Source organism: Physcomitrium patens, chromosome 23 (assembly GCF_059467195.1).
Source record: "Physcomitrium patens ecotype Gransden chromosome 23, ASM5946719v1, whole genome shotgun sequence".
In the NCBI taxonomy this organism is placed as follows: Eukaryota; Viridiplantae; Streptophyta; class Bryopsida; order Funariales; family Funariaceae; genus Physcomitrium; species Physcomitrium patens.
The window spans coordinates 8,942,415-8,966,400 of record NC_143432.1 but is presented as its reverse complement, the minus strand read 5'-3'; the positions used below and the strand labels follow the sequence as shown (position 1 = coordinate 8,966,400).

Here is a 23,986-nt window from a genome sequence, read left to right as displayed (position 1 = left end):
ATTGACTTATTTACTAATAAGAAAAGGTCTAAGCCTATGATAGTCCATCTTGTCACAAAGACAAGTAGTCTTGATATTGCTACAAAATAATTATACCTTGTCACCTATCTTGAATTATAGTTGTTCCTTACAATAAACATCTATATTAATTTTTTGTGATTCTTGAGCTTCCTTTAAGTACGCCTTTATTGTTGCATGTAGCTGTGATAAACGATTTGCTAAATCTTTTGTTGCATGATTATCAACTTTTGAAAAGTCAAAAGTATCAAGTTAAAGATAATAACCATAATTGATAAAAAAAGTGTTTGTTGAATGGATGAATGTGCCAAATTATTGCACGTAAACTTTGCTTATGGTAAAAGAGTTGTCCAATCATCTTGATGATAGTTGATGGTATACCTCAAGTATTACTCCAAAACTTGATTCATCTATTTTGTTTGCCTATTAGTTTGAGGATGAAAAGTCAAAGAGAGTTTTATATTCACCTTTAAAATTTTAATTAGGATTTTTCAAAATCTTGATATAAATTAAGTTTCTCTATCTATTATAATATCTTTAGGTAATTTGTGATAGTAATAGTTGTTGTTAAGAAATAGTTTAGCCATTCTTTTACTTGTGATAGATTTTGTATATGGTAAAAAATGTGCCATCTTGGTAAAATGATCTATTACCACAAATATAGAATCATATGAACCTTAGATTAAAATAATAAAATAATAAAAATAAAATAATAATAAAATCCATAAAAATGAAAGACCATAGTTGTTTTAGAATAGGTAATGGTTGAAGAAGTCCATAAGGTCAATAGAAAGGAGTTTTGAATCTTGAACAAATATCACATAATTGTACAAAGTCTTTGATTACCTTTTTCATTTGAGGCTACTAAAAATCTCTCGATATTAAATCCAAAGTCTTATTGTATCTAAAATGTCTAATTGTTGAAAAGACATGATGAGTTTGAAGAACATGTAATTGTACTCCACCTTTTGGAATATATGATTATCTCTCAAAATAGAGTAGATTGTTCTTGAAATCAATCTTCAAAGTATTATGAGACTTAGAAGAATTATTCTTGATATCATAAACAAGGAGATCAAAGGACATACTTGATTGAATTTGCTTGACAAATTTTGAATCAATCATCAATGTTGATTTTGTTGCTTAAAGGTGAAAATGTTCTAGCTTTAAGAGAATTATTTTTTATTAATCAAAAGATTTAACTACTTCTTTTGGTGTAAGATAAGAACATCTAGAAAGTACATCCAATAAATCTTATTGTTATTTGGGCCAATAAGTATTCTTAAAATCAAATCTTGATAAAGACATGTTCCAACGAGTAAGGCAATAATTTAAAACATCTACTAAGATAAAATATTTGAATTTCTTATGATCTGTATATATAATGACTAAACTCAAGGTGCCTTCTAAATAATGATGTCATTCTTAAAATGAATCCATGATTGTAAGGAGCTCTTTGTTATGGATATCATAATTAATCTTGGTTGCTGAAATTTTTTTGGAATGGAAAGCTATTAGATGGGGTTTATCATTTGCTTCCATTTGTGATAATACTACACTCAAGGCAAAGTATAACATGGTATAGATAAGATATTTGTATTATTAATATATAGACATAGATAGTTAAACCCTTATTTGAAAAATTATGGAAGTTTTTAGAATTGAGATTAAGTTAATGGATTAGGTAGGATCTACCATAGAATATTCTAAAAAGAGTTTAAAGTAATTATTTAGGTAGGGTCTACTATGGAACTTTCTAGAAGGAGTTTAAGGTGATTATTTAAGTGGAGTCTATTATCTTAGAACATTCTAGAAAGTCCACGATAGTAGAATAAAGTATAAGTAGGATTGGCTAGGATCTTTTGTGGTATTTCGTCAAGTATGGCTTTGGATCTTTTTTCTTAATACAATTGGATTTTATATTTTTATATTTTGTTCTATTTTATTCTAATTCCAGTTGCTTAATTTTATCTTCTATGTTCCATTTTGTTTAGATTTATTCAGTTTTGTTCTAGTACACTTTGTCCTAACTTATGATGAAGTTCTATATTGCTATGGATTAGAAAGGTCTTTGATACTTGAGATAGATCAATCTTATTTCATAAAGTTTGGTGAAGTTGTTTCCATAAAAAATACCTAAAAAAATTCAATATAATATAAAATTAATAAAAAAATAAACTCATTTTTTAAAGCATCAAATGATGCTTCCGCTTCTTTACTCTACTCAAGTTTACCTTTACGAGTCAAATGTATAAGTGTAGCTATAATTTGAAAAAAATTCTTGATGGAGGTTCAATAATAATTGGCAAAGCTTAAAAAGCATTGCACATCCTTTATTGTTTTTGGAATCTTCCAATCTATGATAGTCTAGACCTTCTTCGGATCCATCATTAATCCTTCATTGAAAATGATGTATCTGAGGAAGCCAACTTGAGTAGTATAGAATACACACTTTTTTACATTTGTATATAATTCCACATCTCTAAGTTTTTGTAATACATAATAGACATGAATTCCATGCTCTTATATATTCTTAAAGTAGATTAAGATGTCGCTCAAATAACAAAAGACAAAATCATCAAGAAACTCACAAAAGACATCATTCATTAGATGTTGAAAAGCAGCTGGTGCATTTGTGAGTCCAAAAGGCATGACATTATATTTAAAATGCCTATACTTAATTAAAAATATATTTTTTTATTCATCTCTTTTTTTAATGCATATTAGATTATATGCTTCTCATAGATCAATTTTTGTAAAGTTCTTTGCTTGATTGAATTGATCAAGAAGACTTGAAATCAAAAGTAGATGATACTTATTCTTGATGGTGATCTTATTGAGTCTTTGATAATCTACACACATCTGTTTTGGTGATATAATACAACTATATAGTGAAATTATAATCAAAATTAAATTTCTAATTAATATCTAATTATCTTAGTTCAATTATAACTTGAGGTATCTAAACATGGCTTTAACAAAAGCATCTTAGGTTATTTTTTTTATCTTAATAGTTAGTAGGTTGAAGGTTAGTTAGTAATTTTACCTTCTAGGTTGTAGAGATTCTTCTACTATCTTAGAAAGACCATAAATTGATAAAATCAGATAAGAAGAGATAAATAATTATTATATTTGGTACTAGGGTTAAGTTGAGAGTAAGGTTGGACTAAAAAATCCTTAGGATAGGATAATTTGATACCCGGAGGTCGACCATTTGTGAGATAGGGTCGAAATCAAACCTCTAGCCATTAAAACAATGGCTTAGGATAAAATAGAAGATCATTTGAAGATCGAAGATTAGGATTTAAAAGCTAGCTTAAAGTTCTTTTTCAAGGCATAAGAATGGTTTTTGGAAGGTTTTTGAGGACTTAGCAATCATTATTTAAAATTAGGGTTTATATTGGTGATTTGGATTTTATATAATATAATTAGGGCTAGAAATTTTGGCTAGTTCGTGTAATTGGTGTAGCATCTACAGTTCAAAATTTGATATTATTTGGATTATTGGGTGTACTAAGTGTATACAAAATTTTGTGATAATCTAACAATGTGGTTTAGAGATATCTGATTCTTAGCACAAGAGGGTTTTGGAAGGTGGTAGTTTGGAATTGGATAGGGTTTCTATGATATCTAGAAATCTACTAGTTGCATCAAGTTGAAATTTGGCATGATGTAGAAGGACTTAAAGATCAAGCTACATACCAATTTTGAATCAAAATTAACAATTAAAGAAGGAGAAATCACTGCTAGGATTTTTGCTTCACTTTTCAAGTAGGCAGCTTAGTGACACCAGTGCAAATTTTGGAGGTTTCTTCACAATATGTTAGTTGGATTGGGTTAAAAATTCTCGAGCATATAAAAGACTTACATTGACGATTGCATGCAAAATTTTGCATCAAGTACATGGTTAGATTAGATGTTACATCTTGTTAAAGCTCATTGATTAGAATAAGAACTTATAAGAAAAATCTAAATTACTTAAATATAAAAATAACAAGATAATTGGGATTTATATATGATTAAGACTACTAAGAAGAAAGTTTTTTAGCTTTTTTGGATTGAAATTCAGATTATATTCTTTTTATATGGATGAAATCTATTAGGATTTCTTGGATACTTGTGAAACACAACCTCACCTTCCACAACTAGGTACTCGGTGCATGCCTAAACAAGACAACATGTAATACGACACCGTAGAGATTTGTCTTTTTTCTTTATAAATAAGATAGGAGCCTTGGTTGGAGATTTATAATTATGTATAAAATTTGTAGCAAAGTTTTCATTAATGTACTTTTTGAGTGCAATCAACTCGTTTTGTGATAAGCTATAGATTGATCAAAATAGTGAGTAAGCTCTTTTGTAAAGATCGATGGAACTATCATAAGAACAATGCTCAAAAATAATATCTGTGTTTCTTTTTTCAAAACTTCCTAGAAATCTTAATATTAGCTAAGAATATCACTTAACATCTTCTTTCCATCAAAAATAAGCATGGCATATAAAATAAAAGATAGTTTATTTTTTGCAACATGAATAAAATCTCTTGCACCTACTAGAAAAGATTTGGATGTACTAAACTTATGTATTTCTACTTGACTTATGAAATTTTAGATTAGACTATCAATAATCTTAATTAAGCTTACAAAAAATATAATCTATCTTAAGATTATACTTTTTTAACTAAGATAATCCTAAAATAACCGAATTGGATGGAAATCTTATTATATTAAATATTATTATGCTATTATGATTTTTAATTTCTATATCTAAAGAAACAATCTCATACATAAAATCTCTAGAAGATAGTAAATGATCATATATGACTTCTATATGTTTCGGTTTAGTTTTTTTGGCTTTTAATATCTCTTATTTTTTAACAAAATCTTTATCTATAAAATAGGTTGATGCTCGTGAAGCTAATAAAGCTAAGACTTTGTGATTTTTTGGTCCTAAATAAACTTCTATTATAAAACAAGGTGAAGGATCTGAGAAGAAATTTGGACCTTTACTAGGATTATGCAAATTTTACCTTTTGCATTGTTAGTAATAAATCTTTGAAATTATCTTTTAATTCATATCAAAGTTGATTGATAAGGGCTTTATTATTCTTATCCATGTTGCAAGCAAGGTTTTAGAATTCAACAATATATATAGTGGTTGACTGTAATCCTTGCCATAAAGATAAGAGCTTGCTCTCTGCTACTCTTTTTTGATCACATTCTCCAAATGTGACCATAAATACTTTTAAGAATGAATCTAAATCATACAGGAGTTGCGAATCTTTTTCTATTAAACATGCAAACCAAGAGAGAGCACTTCTTGATAGATAAGTACCTATGAATCCGACTTGAGTAAATCCATCAAGGTATTGGAAGAAATGCAATTTTAGATAGAGCTTGACTTATTGCAAAAATCCTCAAAATTATGATCTTCTTCCATCAAACTTCCCATGCATACTTATCTTTCTCCTTGCTATACTTGTAGAAAAAAAAAAACTCCCTAAATTTGGTTATAAGGTCGATCTATTTATTTCCTTCAATTGTACAACTTTTTGCTGCAGATTCTGAACTTCTTCCATATGCATAGGCATAATACTTCCATGATTTATATTTGAAATATGTGAGATTCTTACTCTTAGAGTGTTGACAAGCTTATGAAGATCTAAAATAGTTACAAATCTATTCTTACTTCTACTGAAAATAGCATCCATAAATTTTCCTTCCATAGATAATTCAAACAAATTTAAAAAGTCAAATTAGACGAGAATAATCCACAAACTCTAATACCAAATGAAAATTTCCACAAAGAGTGGTAATCTACTCTCTTTAGGAAAAAGATCAAAGTTAGAAAATAAGATTTTTTGTTTAAAAGTAGATAGTCCGCAACCTTCAAAATACAACAATAGAATTAAGATAATCCTCTCACTTCTAAAATAAGATAGAAATAATAAGTTAGCACTCTTCTGAAATTGTCAAGGATATGAATCTTGAAGAAAGAAAAACTTTAATATACTCTTGTATCACTAAAAGGAACTAAAAAGTCACTTGAAGATGTTATAATATTGAACTTAAATGGCTATTGCCAAAAACAAGAAGACTAAAAGTCTTGAAATAAGACAAAGGACTAGAAAAGGCATTGACGAGAGTAATGAAGCTTCACTCTTGCCTCCATATATACTCTTAACTTAGAGCTACGTGGCTATGTTATATAAGACCTCCAAAACATGTTGACTTTGCAAGATAGATATTTTAACTTGCTAGACAAGTTTTCTATATGTATGCCTCATAGTTAGCTTATTTTGTAAGCTATTAATACATGGTTAATTTTTTAACCAAGTTTCTAACCTATCAATCAACTACAAATACATGTAAAGTCAAAGCAATATCTATAAAGCTTTTAAGAAGCTTGTCTAAAAGTTCTTATGAAATTAGCTTATTTTTATCTATTTTTATCTATTCATATAGGCATTTATTAGAATAGCTATGTACATCTATGATACTATCTATCTTTAAATAAATAATTTAGTTTTTTAACACTAATTTTTTTCTTAAAGAGGGCCGATTATCCTTCTTTGTAGAAATTTTCATTTGACATTAGAGGTTGCAAATTACCTTCTTCTTATTTGATTTGTAGATTTATTACATTTCTTGAATTAGAAGGTAAAATCATGGATGCTACACTTAGAAAAAGTGAAAATAGATTTGTAATTATTGCAAATCTCTAAAAGTTTGTCAATACTCTTAGCGTAGAAATTTCATGCATTATCAATACCAACCACACAAGTATTATTACTATACCTAAGAAAGAAGTCCAAAATTTATGCCAAGAAGATGTATAATAGAAGAAAGTAAGTAGATTAGTGATACAACCAAATTTAAGAAGTCTTACTTCTATAAGTACAAAGGAGGTAAGGATTTGTATGCCCAAGAAGTTTGATGGAACAAGGTCAAAATTTTGAAAATTTTTGCAATAAGTTAAGCTTTATTTAAGATTGCATCATTTCTAATACCCTAATGGATTTGCTCAAGTTAGATTCATAGATGCATTTTTATCTAGAAGAGATCTCTCATGATTTGTATCTTTGGTAAAAAAGGATTTATAACTATTTTATAATTTGAATTCATTTTTAAAAATATTTATGGTCATATTTGAAAAAAGTGATCAAAAAAGAGTAGCAAAGACCAAGCTCTTATCTTTTTGATAAAGATTATGGTTAGCTACCATATATGCTGCCGAATTCCAAAACCTTGCTTGTAACATGGACTAGAATGAAAAAGCTCTTATAAATTGATTTTGATATGGATTGAAATATAATATTAAAGATTTATTATTGACAATATCAAGAGTAGATTCATTAGAGCAATTTATTACTCAAGCTATTGCATCCAACAATTGATTCTTTAAAAGATGTCAAGAATAAAAAATTTCTTGGAATAATATAAGTTAAGCCATGGCAATAACTTCTAAATTTTTAGAAGATTATTCATCCAGGATAGAGCCTATGTAAATTCACACAATATATTTTATATCTCAGACTAAGCAAGAAAAGACTTGTTATCATCAAGAAGATTTGTGCCTATATTGTAGAAAATCCAAGTAAACTACTCAATATTATCCAAAGAAGCAACGCAATCACAAAATGAAGAGCATGGTTGCCAAAGACAACGATGTGTTAAAAAACAAGTTTATCCAATCACAATAGGAACCATGCAATTGAAATCTTACATAACATGTAATGAAGGTCCTATTTTTTCCTCAAGTCCCTCACTTTGTTTTACAATGAAAGTTTTAATTAAGACCAAAAAATCACAAAGTCTTAACCCTATTAGATTCAAAAGCCTAGACATGTTTTATAGACAAAGACTTTCTCAAAGAACAAAATATATCTTTAGTTAAGAAAATCAAACATGTGCTTATAGAAATAATAGATGGTCATTTGTTATCTTTTGAAGATGTTATCTATGAAACTATTATTTTAAAAGTAGCAACTAGTGGTCATAATATTTTAGTAATATTAAATATAATAAGACCTTATTTTAATATAATTATTTTAGAATTATTGTGTTTAAAAAAATATAACTTTAAAAAAGATTAGAATTTTTGTAACCTTGATTTTTCTTAGAGTTTAACTCAAAGTTCTATTGGTCAAATAGAAATATATAAATCTAGAACATCCAAACCTTTAGTGGTAGGTGCGAGAGCTTTCATGTATGCAACAAAAGAAGGACCATCTTTTGTTATATACACCATGCCCATTTTTAATAGTGGAAAGTCATCAAGTGATATTTCTAGCCAATGTCAAGATTTCTATGATGATTTTGAGAAGAAGAATGCATATATTCTTCTTTAATATTGAATCTATGATAAAATATTTTAGTAATTAATTTTGTGTCTTTAAATATAAAATTATTTAATTAAATCAACAACCAGTGAGATTTATTTATTTTTTCATATTTTCTAAGATTTTCAAACAAAGAATTGAGCTCTCTCAAAAATCACAGAATTTAATGACATGATTTTTTGGTATTATGTAAAATTTATACAAAATTGAATTTAAAATAGTGAGAGGATTTTTATTTATTTATTCATTATTTTTTTTGTTTTTTTTTTCACTTCAATATTAGTTGAATATTAATTCTATAGAAAATAAAACATTAGAAAGAAATTTAAGCACCATAATTCAAATACTAGAACAAATTAATTAATTAACTAACTAACACATATTAGTAAAATTTTTTATTTTTTAATTCTCTAAAACCAGTTTGAATAGATTAATAAAAAATTAAAAATAATATCCTTCAAATTAAATATAAAAAATTTATATATTTTTACATTAGATTATCTATAATAAAATTTGAATCTTAATTAATTCTTGTGTGAGATATAATACATCATGATCAAAAATCTATTTATACATAAATAAGATTGAAAATCAAATTTTTTAAATATATGTAATTTATTAAAAAAATAATATGTGTAAATTGTAGCAATAATTATATTATCATCTCTTGTATAATTATTAGGTTTTTTTAACTTTATAAAGTCATCTGTTTGATAATATAAAATTTTAGTTAAGAAAGTATAAAAAATTATTATATATATATATATAATATTTAAGTTAAAAAATTTTAAAATATTTTTTTGAACAGTTTTCTTTTTATGAACTTGTAAATATGAAATGAAGTCATATCTGTGCCAAACTGATTTTAATTGATCGGTAGTTAACAACCCATTATTTTCACTGTGATGAGTCACATTAATAAAATGATACAGACGAATGGATAGAATTTTCTAAAATCATATTTTTTTGTTGTTTATTTATAAAATTTATGTATATATAATATTAAATTATATACATAAATGATTATAATTTTTTAATATTTTATTAACAAATACTATATATATATATATATATATATATATATATATGTGTGTGTGTGTGTGTGTGTGTTTTTTTTTTTTTTTTTTTTTTTAATATTTAAATAAAGACATAATATGTTCAAAATGATTTTTTTTTTCTAATTATTAATTATATTTTTTTTGTAGATTATACTTGAAGTTTGTTTTTTAGAGCCTTCAATTCAAAATTCATTTTTTTAATTCTATTTTCTTAAAATAAAATAAAATTTTGTTTTAAATGATATCAAGAGATTCAACTAACTAATTTAATATCTTGTTTTAAAATATTTGTTATAAAAATCATATGCTTTTAGACAAAACCATATTTTAACTAAAATAGAGTTCTCTTCAGGCATCCATGACATTCCTATTGAACTATACAAATCTTAGTAATAGAAAATTCTATGTATAATCATTTCATTGATGGTTACATTGCAACAAGGATATTTTGCAATATTGAATTGATGTTTTCAAAGCTACTATCTATATATAAGTGACTTGTTTATGAAAAAAATATTGTGATGCCTTATGTTTTATACATTATTTTCCAAAAATCCAATACAAAGTGCAACTCTTGATAAAATATATTATCACTTAAAAACATATAAATGTTTCAAATAAAGTTCAGAAAACAAAACACCATTTATTAATGTTTGTATACAAATATGTACATAAAATCTAAATATGTTGTAATAATTTTTATTTTGAAAATGATAAAATTTAGAGTTTTAAAACTACAAAATAAAAGACAATAGATAAAAATTATAAGAATTTATATAAATATTTATATGTATATATATGGTTTTTTTGAAACTTGGTAGAAATTATATGTAATCCAAGTCAACAATAGAATAGCTAAAAGACATCGTAAAATCTTACTAAATATAATCTAAAATTGATAAATAACTATAAAAATGATAAAAAAAAAAAAAAAAAAAAAAAAAAAAAAAACTATGAACATAATAAATTCTTCTATGATTCATTAAGTCATAAATTTATAGGCCAAAACATCTCAATGAAAAAATACAATTTAGCTTTCTAGAAAGGAGGCTAACAAGAAATATACTAATAGTTCTATTACATAAACAAAAATTTAATTATCTTTTAAAATATGAAAAAATTATTCATAAATAAAATTATTCAAAAATCACTTAAAAGAGATAATCAAATTAAAAGAATGTAATTTAAGATACAAAAAGTTAAATCTGATTTGGTTTATTCAAATAATTTTGAAAATAATAGATTATATTAACTAAAAAACCTTTTTTTTTAAAGAATTCAAATAAAATCCTTTTATATCTCATTATAATCTTTTATTAAATAATTAGGTTTCTATTAATTTTTTTAGTTTTATCAGGGATTCAGAAATAAACATAAATTGAAGAGAATATTACTTTTTACTTTAGTAATCTACTATCACAAGGCAATTGAATTATAACTTGATGAACTTGTAGAATAAACTTCAGCATCAACAAAAACATAAAAATAACATAGTGCTTTCATTGTTTAATTTAGATTTTAAACAAAAAAAACTAGATAAATCTCAAAGTATAATAGAATTACTAAAATAAACAGCCTAATAAAATAAAATAAATTAACAATATGGTTTAATTATATTGTAAACATTTCTATTATTTGTTTGTATTGTTGTATTATAGATTTTTATACATCAACAAATTTATAAGTATATAATAAAAAAATATATAGATTTGATATTAAAATAAATATTTTTCATAAAAATTACAGTGATTTTTTTTAATATCATACATTTTCTTTTTTTACTTAAAATGTGAAAGAAAAATAATATAATCATTTTGAATTCAAAATGACTATAGAATTATTATTTTTTTTGATAAAATTTGATATCATTTTTCAATGAAATATTCATTATATTATATAATCATGTATATATTGAAATAATAATAAATATTAATATATATTTTAAATTAATATAGAATTATTTTTTCTTCAATAGATTTTTTTATTCTTAAAAAATGTTATGTTTTATTTATGGTTTCTTTAAAAAAATTACTATATATATTACCTTTTATTATCTAATTGGATTTTTTCATACTATATATATATATATATATATATATAGAACATAATTCTTTTTTAGAATGTTGGTACTTTAAAGATTAAAAATAATAATTCTACAAGTTAATATCAATAGACAACATATGTAGAATCTAAACTAAAGAATTTCTACTAAAATATTTATAGTTTGTATATAAAAAATATTATTAATTTAATATTTAAATTTTTAAAATTTTAAATTCAATACCAATTTTTCCAAAATATATATATATATATATATATATATATATATATATATATATATATATATATATATATAATGATTTTTATATTAATTTTTAATACTTATATAGACATTATATGTATATCAAAAAAAATTGTTCAAAACAAACATGAAGAAATTTAATATTTTGATTAAAATTCAAAATAATCTAAATAAATAAATAAAATATAAACTTATTACTTACTAAAATTACGAATTACAAACAATCAAATACGGATTATAAGACAAGTTGTATCAATCACAAATTTTTTTTTTTTTTTTAATTTTTATTTCATATATAACCAAATAATTTTTTTGATGTTGAATGCAAATGAATAATTTTAAAAAATATATTGTGGTTTTTAAAGTTATATTAAATTAATAAAAAGATATATATATATATATAATTCATTTGAAAAAAATAGGAATAGTATATATATGTATAAGATAAGATGATATTTTTAAAAATAAGATATCATCTTATAAGGTTTTGGTTTTATCTAAGACTTTGAGTTTTATGAATTTAAATTTTAAAAATTATAAAAAAAAAAAATAGATGATTTGAGAGTTGATGTTTATTGTAGGTCAAAAGCTTCTTTCTTAATTTATCTTCAGTTTAGAGAGGATTTATTGGTCAACTTGGATCAACATTGGATACTAATTCTTCTTATTAAACATCAAATTAAAGATGAACTTTTCTTATATTAAAATTGATAAATTGTAGACAAAATTTACATTAGAAAGAATTTAGCACCAACTAGTAGTTAGATTGGACAATGTGCAACTCAACTTCAATAGAGGCTATACAAAATTGACTTAGATTAAAATAAATTATTAGATAAACAAAGCAATAAGTTGAAAAGTGGTCTATAGATATAATCAATTCAAAAAGAAATTTTGTATTTGATACTTGGTACTATCTAATTCTTCTTTATCTTTGTAGAGACATTCATAACTATTGATATTTGTAGACACTCCAATTAATTGTACATGGCTAGCTGACTTATTATAAAGAATTGAACTACTTTCTTTTAAGTTAAATTTTAGAATTTCTAGTTCTTATTTGGATCACATATCTTCAATTTAAATACTATTGTTTAGACCTTATTAGTTTGGTTTTTATGTGGATTGGATACCTCCAAGGTATCTTATATTGTTTAGACCTTATTAATTTGGTTTTTATGTGGATTGGATACCTCCAAGGTATCTTATATTGTTTAGACTCTATTGGTATGATCTTTGTATTTGGTTGATTCTTCAAAACCACCCTTTATTAATTGGGTCAATTAATAATTGGTAGTTGGAAGGTGTTGGTATGTGAGAAATTAACCACTCAATGTGTAATAGTAGATGGATTTTAGTTTAAGAAAATATAAAAAGATAGAAGAAAGAAAATCAAAATTAATTAAATCTTAAAAATTAAAAATATTAATAGCTTGAATAAATAAGTACTTTTAGTGTTGTTATAAAAGTAGATAATACCTATACCATATCAAAGGCTTTTAAATTTTTATATAATAAAAACAAAAAATAAAAATAAAAATTATTGTTGTGAATTATAGGCAAAGTTGAGGAAGCAAAATTAAATTATATTAACATTATTTCATATGATTTGCTCTCAAACTACATGTCTACTTTTTAAAAGTAATAATAAAAAGAAATAACCTTCATTGTTGATTAATTTCCTTGTATATGGTAGAAGATTTACAAGAGTCATACTTGAATATTATAGAAATGTAACTTTTTTTGTATTAAGATATAAATTTAGATACATTAGTTTAGCAAAAGGTCACATCTAAAGAAAAAGAATTGGATAAAAATTAAATTTTCTGCATCAAAGTGGTTTCAACTATCAATCAAACAACACATAATATAAAATCATAGTATATAATCAAAACCATAACACAGAATCAACTTGTTTGGTGCATAACAATTGATTAGTGGAAAAAATATAAAACTACACACTAGTATTAGTTAAGTTTGACGCATAACATATTCTATTGCCATCATCAACACACATCAACATGCAAACCTGTTAAGCCCAATTAGAGGTCAGAAATATATTTTTTCATATAAACTGCAAATATTGCTCAGCAAGAGAGGGTTAACATATTAAAGTGGCATTGTTACATTAGAATTCATAATAATATCAACCATTGCATGAATGCAACACCCCATATATCTAAACTACTTCTCCATGGGACATAATGCGAACTATAGCTCTTGTTCCACCCTCAGACTTTCATGATCCTTCTAACCAGCTCGGCAGGTTTCTCAAAACATCACAAATCAACGCCTACACTTTAACCCTAATTGAAGAACACAGTTGAGAGAATACACAAAAAAGACTTCCCTACGACCACAACATGATCGATTCCCATCGAGCGATACATCGTCAACATCGGACGGAGTGTGAAGCTGCCATCACAATCCACAAGAGTGTAAATGAAGGTCTACCACTCCATAGATGCCTTTGTCTCCGACCTTTCCCTTGCTAAACGGCAAATGCACAAGGAAATACGGACTCTGATGAGAGAGAGCCACATTCGGCACCTGTTTGAGAGAATCTCAGCAAACTGGGTTCGGTGAGGAAAGTATGCAAAAAGGAGGGCTTCGTTGTGAACAGTGTTTTTTTGTCCATGGTAGCCGAAGCCGCGGGGTGGGGTGGTGGTCCATGGAGTCAAACAAGCAACCTCTGGCCCTGTGACTCACATTTTTCCCCTCCTGGTTGTGCACCAAAACTGCCGGCTCATTTCGGTGGCGCGAAGTGGGCGAGCCTCCAGATTGGAAGGAAGGAAGCATGGACCTCCCAAAAAACGGCACCTTTGGGTTCATATTCTTCCTGCTTTTCTTTTCCCGGCGAGTTGCATACCCATCAGGAGCCGAGGCAGCGGCGAAACTAGATAGCAAGCACAGCCCCCATGCAGAATTGGGAGCAGGTATGGTATGTAACTTACCATGTACGATATGCAACCCCCTCCGTTTCCTCTACGGGATAGGGAAAGAAGTGCGCTGTTATTCCGGGTGGACTACTAGTGCGGCAAAGCCCCACTTAGCAAACAAACAGAAAGCGCCTCGTCACAACTTCAATCAGAGTGCCGAGCCTTTCGGCACAGAGAGCTCGTCGGCTCAGATTTCCCCTGATTATTTTCTGTGGACTCTAGGGGTCTATCACCACCCTCGTCGTCGTCGACTGCGATTCATTTGTAGCGGTGCTCCCATCGTGGCTCTTTGGTTCTGTCCGCCCTCACACTTTCCCTCTCTCGCCGAGTGGGTCTTGTTTTTCTTCACCCCCTCCTCTTAGCCCCCATTTAACTACTCGCTTGTTGACAGTCGCCACTAAAAGTTTCCTGTTATCGTTACTATTATAACAGCCACTTGACGACTTGCCGGCGTTTGTAGCTACAGAATTTTTTGCCTTTGAATAAGTTACGCGTCCCGGATCTAGCCATCTGCTCATCTGGCATTCTTCTAGACCTCTGGACCTCCCTCCCAGCCTGATCGGTCTAGGCAGCTATAGCTCAGGGCTTGAACACGAGCTGGGAGCAGTCAAGGCTCGAGGTGTATCTTCCAAGCGGGGTTATCAATAAATCCGCGGCTCATTCTTCCATGATTTCATCATGAATCTACTTCGGACGAGATCGTCGTCCGCACTCGATATTTTTAATCGTTGTGATTATTTTTCTCGTTCTTTTTCTTTTTGTTTTTCTTCTTTTTTTGCATTTTTTTGCGTATTTTTTCCTCCATCGAAATGTGGGCGTTGGATCCTCCAACACCATCTTCAACTACGGATGGGCTTGTATCCTGACGCCACCCTCACCTGGACTCTTGCGTCCGATGATGTCACGGCGTAGTTAGTTACAAGAGACGAGGACTGTCTCCGTTTATTCCACTTCATTCCCACACTGAGTTTCTGCTTTCAGTCAATATTTTTGTTATTGATGTGTTGAAATTCTATTATTATTATCTCTTTATGATTCTTTTCATACATTGTGATCCATCATGTTGTGCGATATACTTCGATTCGAACGTGTTGGTTGTAGTGTATGAATGTGATTCTGTTCCATTTGTTTGCTCTTACTCAGTCACTTTGACACACTTTCTATAAACAATTTGGAATAACCAATTAATGTAGACAATTTATTGCCTGCAATAGTATTTTTAATGGGAAACTCAAACTTTGATATCTATTTTTACATTAGAGGCACCCTTATCATAATATAATCCTCCAAGTAGATTTTGTTTTGGGAAAATATCTCAACTAAATTCCTTCTTTTCATGGATGCAAAATTCTTGTTAAAATAAATAAGATTTCAAAATTAATTACATTAAAATTTAGGTCAAAGTGCATGTAGCTCCCAAATTATTGAGAAGTTTAGTTTATATTTCGAGTTTAATTCTCTATGTTTTTTCCTATCTTGAAAATGCATTGGATATTACCAAATACATGCAATTGGTTTTTGATAGAATAATCAAAGTTCTCTAAATTATTGCATGTTTGAGTATATATGTATTTTATCTTATTATATGCTACATAATGTATTATTTATACATTTCTCATCATACTATGATGCATAACATATGAGAGATCTTGGCATGCATCTCAGCATGGCAATAAAGTATTACCTTTGACATAAAACTTAAATTGGACAACTTTACAGAGATTACTCTTTGAAAAATCAAATATAGTTCTATGTCTTTTCTATAACTATCTTTGTCTTTCTCTTGACCTCTAATGCAATTAGGGTTTGAATACAATGCATAATCTTTGCCTAACTTTGATGATCTTAAAACCATTTGGCATTTATATTATGATCAGGTAAAGGTTCTATATTATACAAAATTTCTTTTTAAAGTTTTAAAATAGACTAATCTTATTAGAATATTAAGATGTCTAGTAAGTTGTTATATGATGTGGCATTGGGTGCCAAATCCCATCAGATATATGTGGTTTAGAAGTTTATCCATCCATTAGTTTTTTCTATTAGTTGACATATTGATGTCAACTAGAGTTTTAATGTTTAGTAGGAAAAACCTCTTGACCTGACATTCTTGTCAAGTCTTGTGAGTGATTTTTAAAGAAAAAAAACTTGTTGTAAAAGTTTGCTTGGCTATAATGATTTAAGCATTTTAGTAAAGCTTAGGCTTTTTTCTATTCTTCACACTTGCACTTTTAGATTCTCCTTTTGTGAAGTGAAAGTTAGCTGGACTTAGTTGCGTATAAATTTATAATCTTTCCTTGCTAGTGTGTTGGTGTATTTGGTTTAGATTATATACTTTGTGATTGATTTGTAGCACTTGATACATTGTGTGCAACAATCTTTGTTTGCACAACAAAGTACAAAATCTTGTACATTTGCTATCAAAAATAAAAGCAATTCATGAATTTCTTATACTATTAAGAATTTTTGTTTTATTCCTTTTCTTACAACAAATGATGACTTATTAGCTTAAATATTTTCAAGCAGATAAAGTAATGCCAAATTACTATAATAATACTTCAATAAAAAGCCATTCAAGTTTTTATTTTCATGAAAGAAGACAGTACGGTGTTCATCAACTACATTTTTTTTAAATCTAAATTTAATTTTTTTCCAACTGTTACAAACAAAATAATAATAATAATAATAATAATAATAATAAAAAAGAAAGAAAAAGAATTTGACAATATCAAGTTACTTTAGAAAAATAATGTTTTCATAAAATACATAAATCAAAGTTTGGAATGTATTTTAGTGGTCTTGAACAGGTTGCATCATATGAACAAATGAAAGATTCTGTTTGGAGATTTCCAAAAATAGTTAGTTATGTAATTTTGAAACATAACAATTACAAATAATACATTTAAAACTCAAGCCCACTTCTACAATAATTTTCAATCTCTGTTGGGAATCTTGAATTACCAATTTGAATGTTTTTTGTTTCATGACACTCAAAATGCATACAATTTATACATGTACTTCAATACAACTGGGCACATTTGATAATTGTTTTAAAAAAAATAGAAAACACAACAAAAAATTAATCAAGTAAATTCTCATGTTTGAGTCTGACAAAATGCACTGTCAAAAATATGTCAAGATAAATTTCCACATGTTATAAGTGAATAATTTATAAATAGTATTATTTCATGATCAACCCCTCTCTCTCTCTCTCTCTCTCTCTCTCTATATATATATATATATATATATATATATAACAGGAAAGAAATGTTTATTGAAAATAAGGTATTGATAGAATAGTAATGGATTTGTTTCCTAGTTATATCACATTCTTCACACTTAAAATCAACAATCATCTCAATTTGTCTTTTAAAATTAATCAATCAGGTTTGTAATATCAAAAAAATTATTATTGTTTTTGTAAGTTGGTCAGTATAAAAGTTATGCATAATTCCCAACATTGTGCCTTTCAAAAATGGGGGGCTGCACAAATCATCCAAAATGCCTCCGCTTCCACAACTTGTGGTCCTCACTTGGGTCCCCAAAGCTTGAAATTTGGCAGCCATTTCAACCATTTCCAGGCCCTACCTGGAAAAAAAAGAAAAAGAAAAGAAAAGAAAAGAAAAAGCTACAGTAGCCAAATTTTCATGCTCCACAACTTAGCAGCTATGGATTTCATAAAGATCATGTTTAGAATTAACAATGGAAAAAGTTGAAACATACTAGCATAATTTTGTGGGTGCCCTTGGATGCACATCCTTTGAAGGTTTTCTTCCATTTAGTATCCATCAAACCCACTACATTGGAAATTCCATGGGCCATGTAGAGCCCAAATAGTGTCATTGGCACTTGTATCTTTGGTATCATTATTTGCTTTTGTTCCTTATTCATATATATATATATATATATATACACACACACAAAAATTAAAAGTAAAACCATGTTTTGTTGAGAATAAAGATAGATTTTGTACATTCTAGAAAGCCTCTTATTTTTAGGGTATATAAATAAACCACTTGCTTTAGAAACAACTCTTGTGAACTCCATGTGAGCTCTAGTTATTGCTCTCCCATTTTGGAAACATCCTTTAAAAAGTCAAATTTTGACCATTAAGAGAATTGGTTTCGAATTGACACATTGGTCATGATTGAACAATAATCAAAGATTGTGTTTGGCTTTTAGAAGAAAAAATATTTTTCTAAACTGGGCTAAAAGAAATATTCCAATTGCATCTTTAATGTTGATTTTTTTAAACATACATACATGCATACACACACACATACACACATACATACATGTTTCATTGAAATGAAACTTTCTTAAACCAAAATATCTTTATATTTTTGCTCCTATAAATCCATCTTCAAAACAAAATTGTACAAAAACAATACTGATAAAAACATTAATTTATACACATACATACATAATATATTCATCCATTCCTTCATTCTATTGTTAATGAAGCTTAAAATTAAATTATTTCTTGTATCAATTTATTAAAATAATTATGAAAAGATATAGTTGAAGGACCAATATATATATATATATATATATATACACACACACACATATATTCACAATGAATTTATTCTAAAACTAAAATGGAACAATTTAACAACTAACATAATATTTAAAAAATGAGATAAAATTTGCAACTTGCAATCCTGGCTATCACCCTTAATAATCAACATAGTGTTTTGTTTTATTTATTATTTCTTCATATTGGAACTTGTGGTCTGTGGGATTTGCAGAAGAGATGGTGGGTGGAAGGGATCCTTAATTCCTCACGTAACATGTGATCCTTCACATGGAAGAAGGCTGCCAATCCAACTCAGCATTTTTCATACCCTGTCCTCATGCATGAGGAGTTGGAATACAGTCACAAAATTGATTACTTTTCTTTATTGTTTTGAAATATACTAGTTATAACTTCTAATTATTATTATTATTATTATTATTTATTTTATGTATGTTTGTATGTATGTGTGCATTCAATGAATGAAAATGTTATATATATATATTTGAAGTCATCCAATGCTGTGTTGTGCAATGCAAATGATAAAATCTGATATATATATTTCACTGCAAATTTTTTTGGACAAATTACCAATACATGAAAGAATAACAGAGTTATGTGTGTGTATCTATTGATTGAACGTACCATTGTTTTCAAGATTTATATCATTTTTTATTTTTTAAAAAATATACAAAACAAAATACATTTTAAAGTTTGATTGATAAGGAGTAGAAATTTAAAATCCAATATTCTTATTTTTACAGCTTATCTAATAGAAAATCTTCCATAAATTTTATTATAGAACAATATACTTTACATGTCACTGCATAAAGGTTCCTTACAAATACGTACATTATAAATTCACTAGCTAACATATTTAAAACACACAACAACACCATGACAATAGAACTTAAAAAGATCATTTTTTAAAAAATAAAATAAAATAAATTACACACAATAAAATTGTCACGCATTTTGTCATACAATCTTTTCATGGATGGAAGGATAAGAATCTCTTATTAGAGGTTGGTTGGTTACAACAACAAAGCATACATCAATAAAGTAAAGTAAAATAAAATAAACCATAGTTTTTTTCAATTTTTATTTTTTAAAAAATCATTATTGAATGATGTGATATACACTCTCAATGACCCATAAGCTTTAGCTCTCATCACCAAAAATACACAATTTATTTGGAGCAAAGGATATATATATACACACACATATCTCTATCCAAATGTGAGTGAGTGAGAATGATGATTGGGTACAGTTTCCCAAAACCTCAAGACTAACAATTGAAGCAACAGCAGCCACAGCCCGTTTGGATTAATTATCTTCTTTTGTTGCTGAGGTGGTAGTGGTGGGAATGAGGTGGGAATTACTTTCACCGGGCAGCGGAGGAGGTCAATTCGGGCAAGGGCAGTACCCAAACAAATATACAGACCCTGCCCAGCTATCTGCCCGACGGGTGTGCCCAGGGTGGTGGTGCAATCGCGACGGGCGTGGTGTCGAGCGCGACGGCGCGACGGCGCGACGGCGCGACGGCGACCGGACGAAGGGGAGAGACTAAGCCAAGTTTATAATTTATTTGTTTATTTTTAGTTTGTAAAGTTATGTACTTGAAATATGGGTTGTGATTTTACCGAGGTAATGCAAGCAAGGCGTGGCGTTGGAATAGCGGCGATAAGGAAGGCAGGGAGGGAGGAAGGCGAAGAGAAGGGGGTGGGGGGGGGGACAGAAGCGAGGGGATCATGCCCACCTTTTGGCATCTAATTCCCCACTTTTGAGAGCCAAGTGAAGCAGCACTTGGGGGCTAGACCCACCCACTCCGGCAGCGTCGAAAGCTCAGCCTAAAGGTGCGCACTCCACGCCGTCCGCCCATCATGTCGCGACGAGACACGCCATGGGAGAGAGCGCGAGAGGGGAAGAATAGCGGCGACGTGACCAACAGCAGCGCCTACCGGCAGTGAAAAAGTCTCCCCTGGATCGGGCGATGGTGGGCACGGTTGCACAGCCACGGAAGGCTGTGTTGTGTATATATATGTAACTGGGTGCATATCTGGTCTCCAGAAAAGAATTCCCGCCCGCCTTCGTCTTTCTTCCCTTCCTCGTGCCTCGCACGGGACCTTGACTGCTGACTCGCGCATCTGGCTTCATCACATGGTGTGCCTTGGTGGCGGTGGTGCGAGCTTCTCTCTCGGTCTTGCCTTGGCCCTTCAGGCGGATTGCTGCTACTCCCGCACGCTGCGATGTTCGCCGGTGATCGGTGTGTCGCTGTTCGGGGTGCTGTTGGGGTGTGGAGATCTGACGCTGATTTCTAGATTGAGGGTGCTGCCGGATGTCTACCGGATGGCCAGTGTGATTTTTCTTCATGAAGGTGATCCTGCGGGTCTGGAAGGCGAGCGTCCGCAGCAGATGCCCCGAATGCTGGCAAGCAGGTTAAAAATTATTATGGTGTAAGTAGTTTGCTAAGCGGTTCGGTAAAGAAATCGCATCTAGAATCGAGGGTTTTTTCTGATGATTCTCTCAACATGTCGTTATTCCTTCTTTCTGTTGCCCCACTTTTTATTTGCTTCATCTGTTTTGAACGTTTTCTGGGTGTCTGAGGGACGAGTGTCTGCGAATCGCGAGCAAATTTGCCGTAGAATTATCTTCTAAGCATGTAATTCCTAGAGCCGTCGTTCCTTTGAAGTTCCTTACACTCTGCATTCTGTCGCCTCATGAGTAGCAAATTGTTTTTTTTTGCAGGGAAGCAACCATTTTCAGCAATGGGCAAGATAGTTCGCCACTTTCAAAACGAATATTGACATACTGAAAATGTTTACATGATTCTCTAGCAAGTTCAACCTCAAGCATCCGTTTAGATTTCCGTTCCATTTCTTTCTGTCTCACCGACTGAAGTTTGACAGGGCTAAACCTCTTAACCATACGGTTGACCATCGTTTCTGTGTGCGTGGAACAATGACCGTCTTCGTTCTATAAGACGAGCTTGCTACAGTTCGCATGCATCTGATTTTTTGAAGCCAATTATATCTTTGGCTCCTGTTACTGTCTTTAGTATGATTATTCCAGTACGGAACATCATGTAGTCAGTGTGCTCTATGTTTGAAGGGCTGACGTGAATGATTTTGCAGGTTCCTTGAATCTAGTCGGAGCGTTATCAAAGTGAGGAAAACTTCTTAACCGACTCACTTGCTCAGATCATGATAGATGTCAGCAATTTACTCACTCATGCTGGGATCAGAAGAGAGAGAGTACAGCCCAAGAGCAACCGCTTAGTTGGAATGGGCTGTGCTCTCTCTCTTCTGGTTCCAACCTGAGTGCATGTCGGTTGTAACTCAGAGAAAACCATTAGATACCTAGGCACAGGCATCGTAGTGCCGTATCTCGGTTCTGTATGGTTCACGTCATAAACTCCCCTTTTCTACATTCAAGCCGGGTTTCGAAGAGAGAGAGCACAGCCCTGGACTTTTCTCATGTGACCGATTTTAGCGGTACATGGTGCACTGTCATCGGGCTGTTCTCTCTCTCTTCTAGACCCTACTTGGATGTGTTTCTACTGCGAATGATCGTGTCGTGTTCTTTCAGAATGTAACGCTTGTGACAATCGAAGGAGAGGCAACTTCGGATGCTGCAATTACCTTCACGCAGATGGACGGTGCCTTACTAAGGGAGCAGTATCCTGGTTGGGAGATCTTTCGTTTTGGCCTACATCAAATGGTCCCATTCAAGTGCTCAATTCTAGCTGGAGAATGTTGATTCCTTAGATTTGTTACTATCACAACCTTCCAACCGTTCAGACCTTATCTCCGATGTTCTCTCGCGACACTATCACCTGGTTATCCTGATACTTGGACGGAAATCGAAGTTTCTCAACCGCCCAGACCCATTGAGACGTTGTCTCAGTGTGCTTCAGTACTGAAAAGTTCTAAATATTCCTTAGAAATATGGGTCCTTGGATTCGTGCAGGTCGGACAGTTCTGTTGATGGCCGAGGAAGCTGTGGTCTCAGTAACGATGGATTGACTACAGTTCTTGGATCTAGCTGCATATCAGACTAATAGGGCCGGTGACTACAGTTACCGGCTGTACTACGAGATTCTTCAGAGCTCGGCTGAGGATGGTTTATAAGTGTAGGCGCATCCGAATTCATGTCACTTTTCGGACCAGATATTCCAGGACTCTACTAGGCCAGTGGAGACTAGAGACCAAATTCGTTATCTGTATTGGTTTAGGAGCGTGTTCCAGTCAAGCCGAATACTAGAGAGCAGATTGGATGTGAGCATTTCTTAAGCTGAGTATCTTACGTTTGTACTGAAGCAAACTGAACTTTGGAACAACATCAATTATTACGTTGCCGATTACTACGTGTACATCATGAATGTGCTCCAGAGCTGGGCTGTTATACGAGTTACAAGTTATAGTGTGTCTGTTGGTTGACTGGCACCTCTATTATTTAGATTCCAAGTTGTCGGTGATTGTTGTTAACACTCTTCCGTGTTGTAGTGTGACCGAGGCATATCCGTATCTACCAGTGGTCGTACTAGCCAGTAACAGTCGAGATGCATTATTAGATAGTTAAAAGTGTAGCAAGGTACTTATGATCTCCAAAAGGTACAGCTTGTGATCTCGGGAAGGTACTTGCACGATCAGGTTTGGGATTTGATGGTTGTCACATTTTTCGTTAGTGGCACCAAAGTGAGCTGGCTCTTTTACTGATTGCTTGCCATGGAATCTCTCCGCTTGTCAGAAAAATTCCCATGATTTCTGTTCTGGATGCACTGAATCAACTTGGCGGTGGCGGAAGGCGGTG

General features: G+C 30.2%; 1 protein-coding gene across 2 annotated transcripts; it reads left to right on the top strand.

The window, feature by feature from the left end:
* Window positions 1-20,978: 20,978 nt before the first annotated feature.
* LOC112275721 (uncharacterized) lies at window positions 20,979-23,537 on the top strand. 2 transcript variants are annotated; one of them, XR_012216524.2, is made up of 3 exons: window positions 20,979-21,630; window positions 21,923-22,339; window positions 22,763-23,537. XR_012216524.2 is itself a non-coding variant. In XM_073530472.2 (2 exons), the coding sequence occupies exons 1-2, from the start codon at window positions 21,335-21,337 to the stop codon at window positions 21,987-21,989; spliced, it is 345 nt and encodes a 114-aa protein (XP_073386573.1). In that variant the 5' UTR covers window positions 20,979-21,334; the 3' UTR covers window positions 21,990-23,537. The 2 variants fall into 2 exon arrangements, 1 of the variants encoding a protein (XP_073386573.1); XM_073530472.2 differs by having other exon boundaries at window positions 20,979-21,612; window positions 21,923-23,537.
* The last annotated feature ends 449 nt before the right edge of the window (window positions 23,538-23,986 follow it).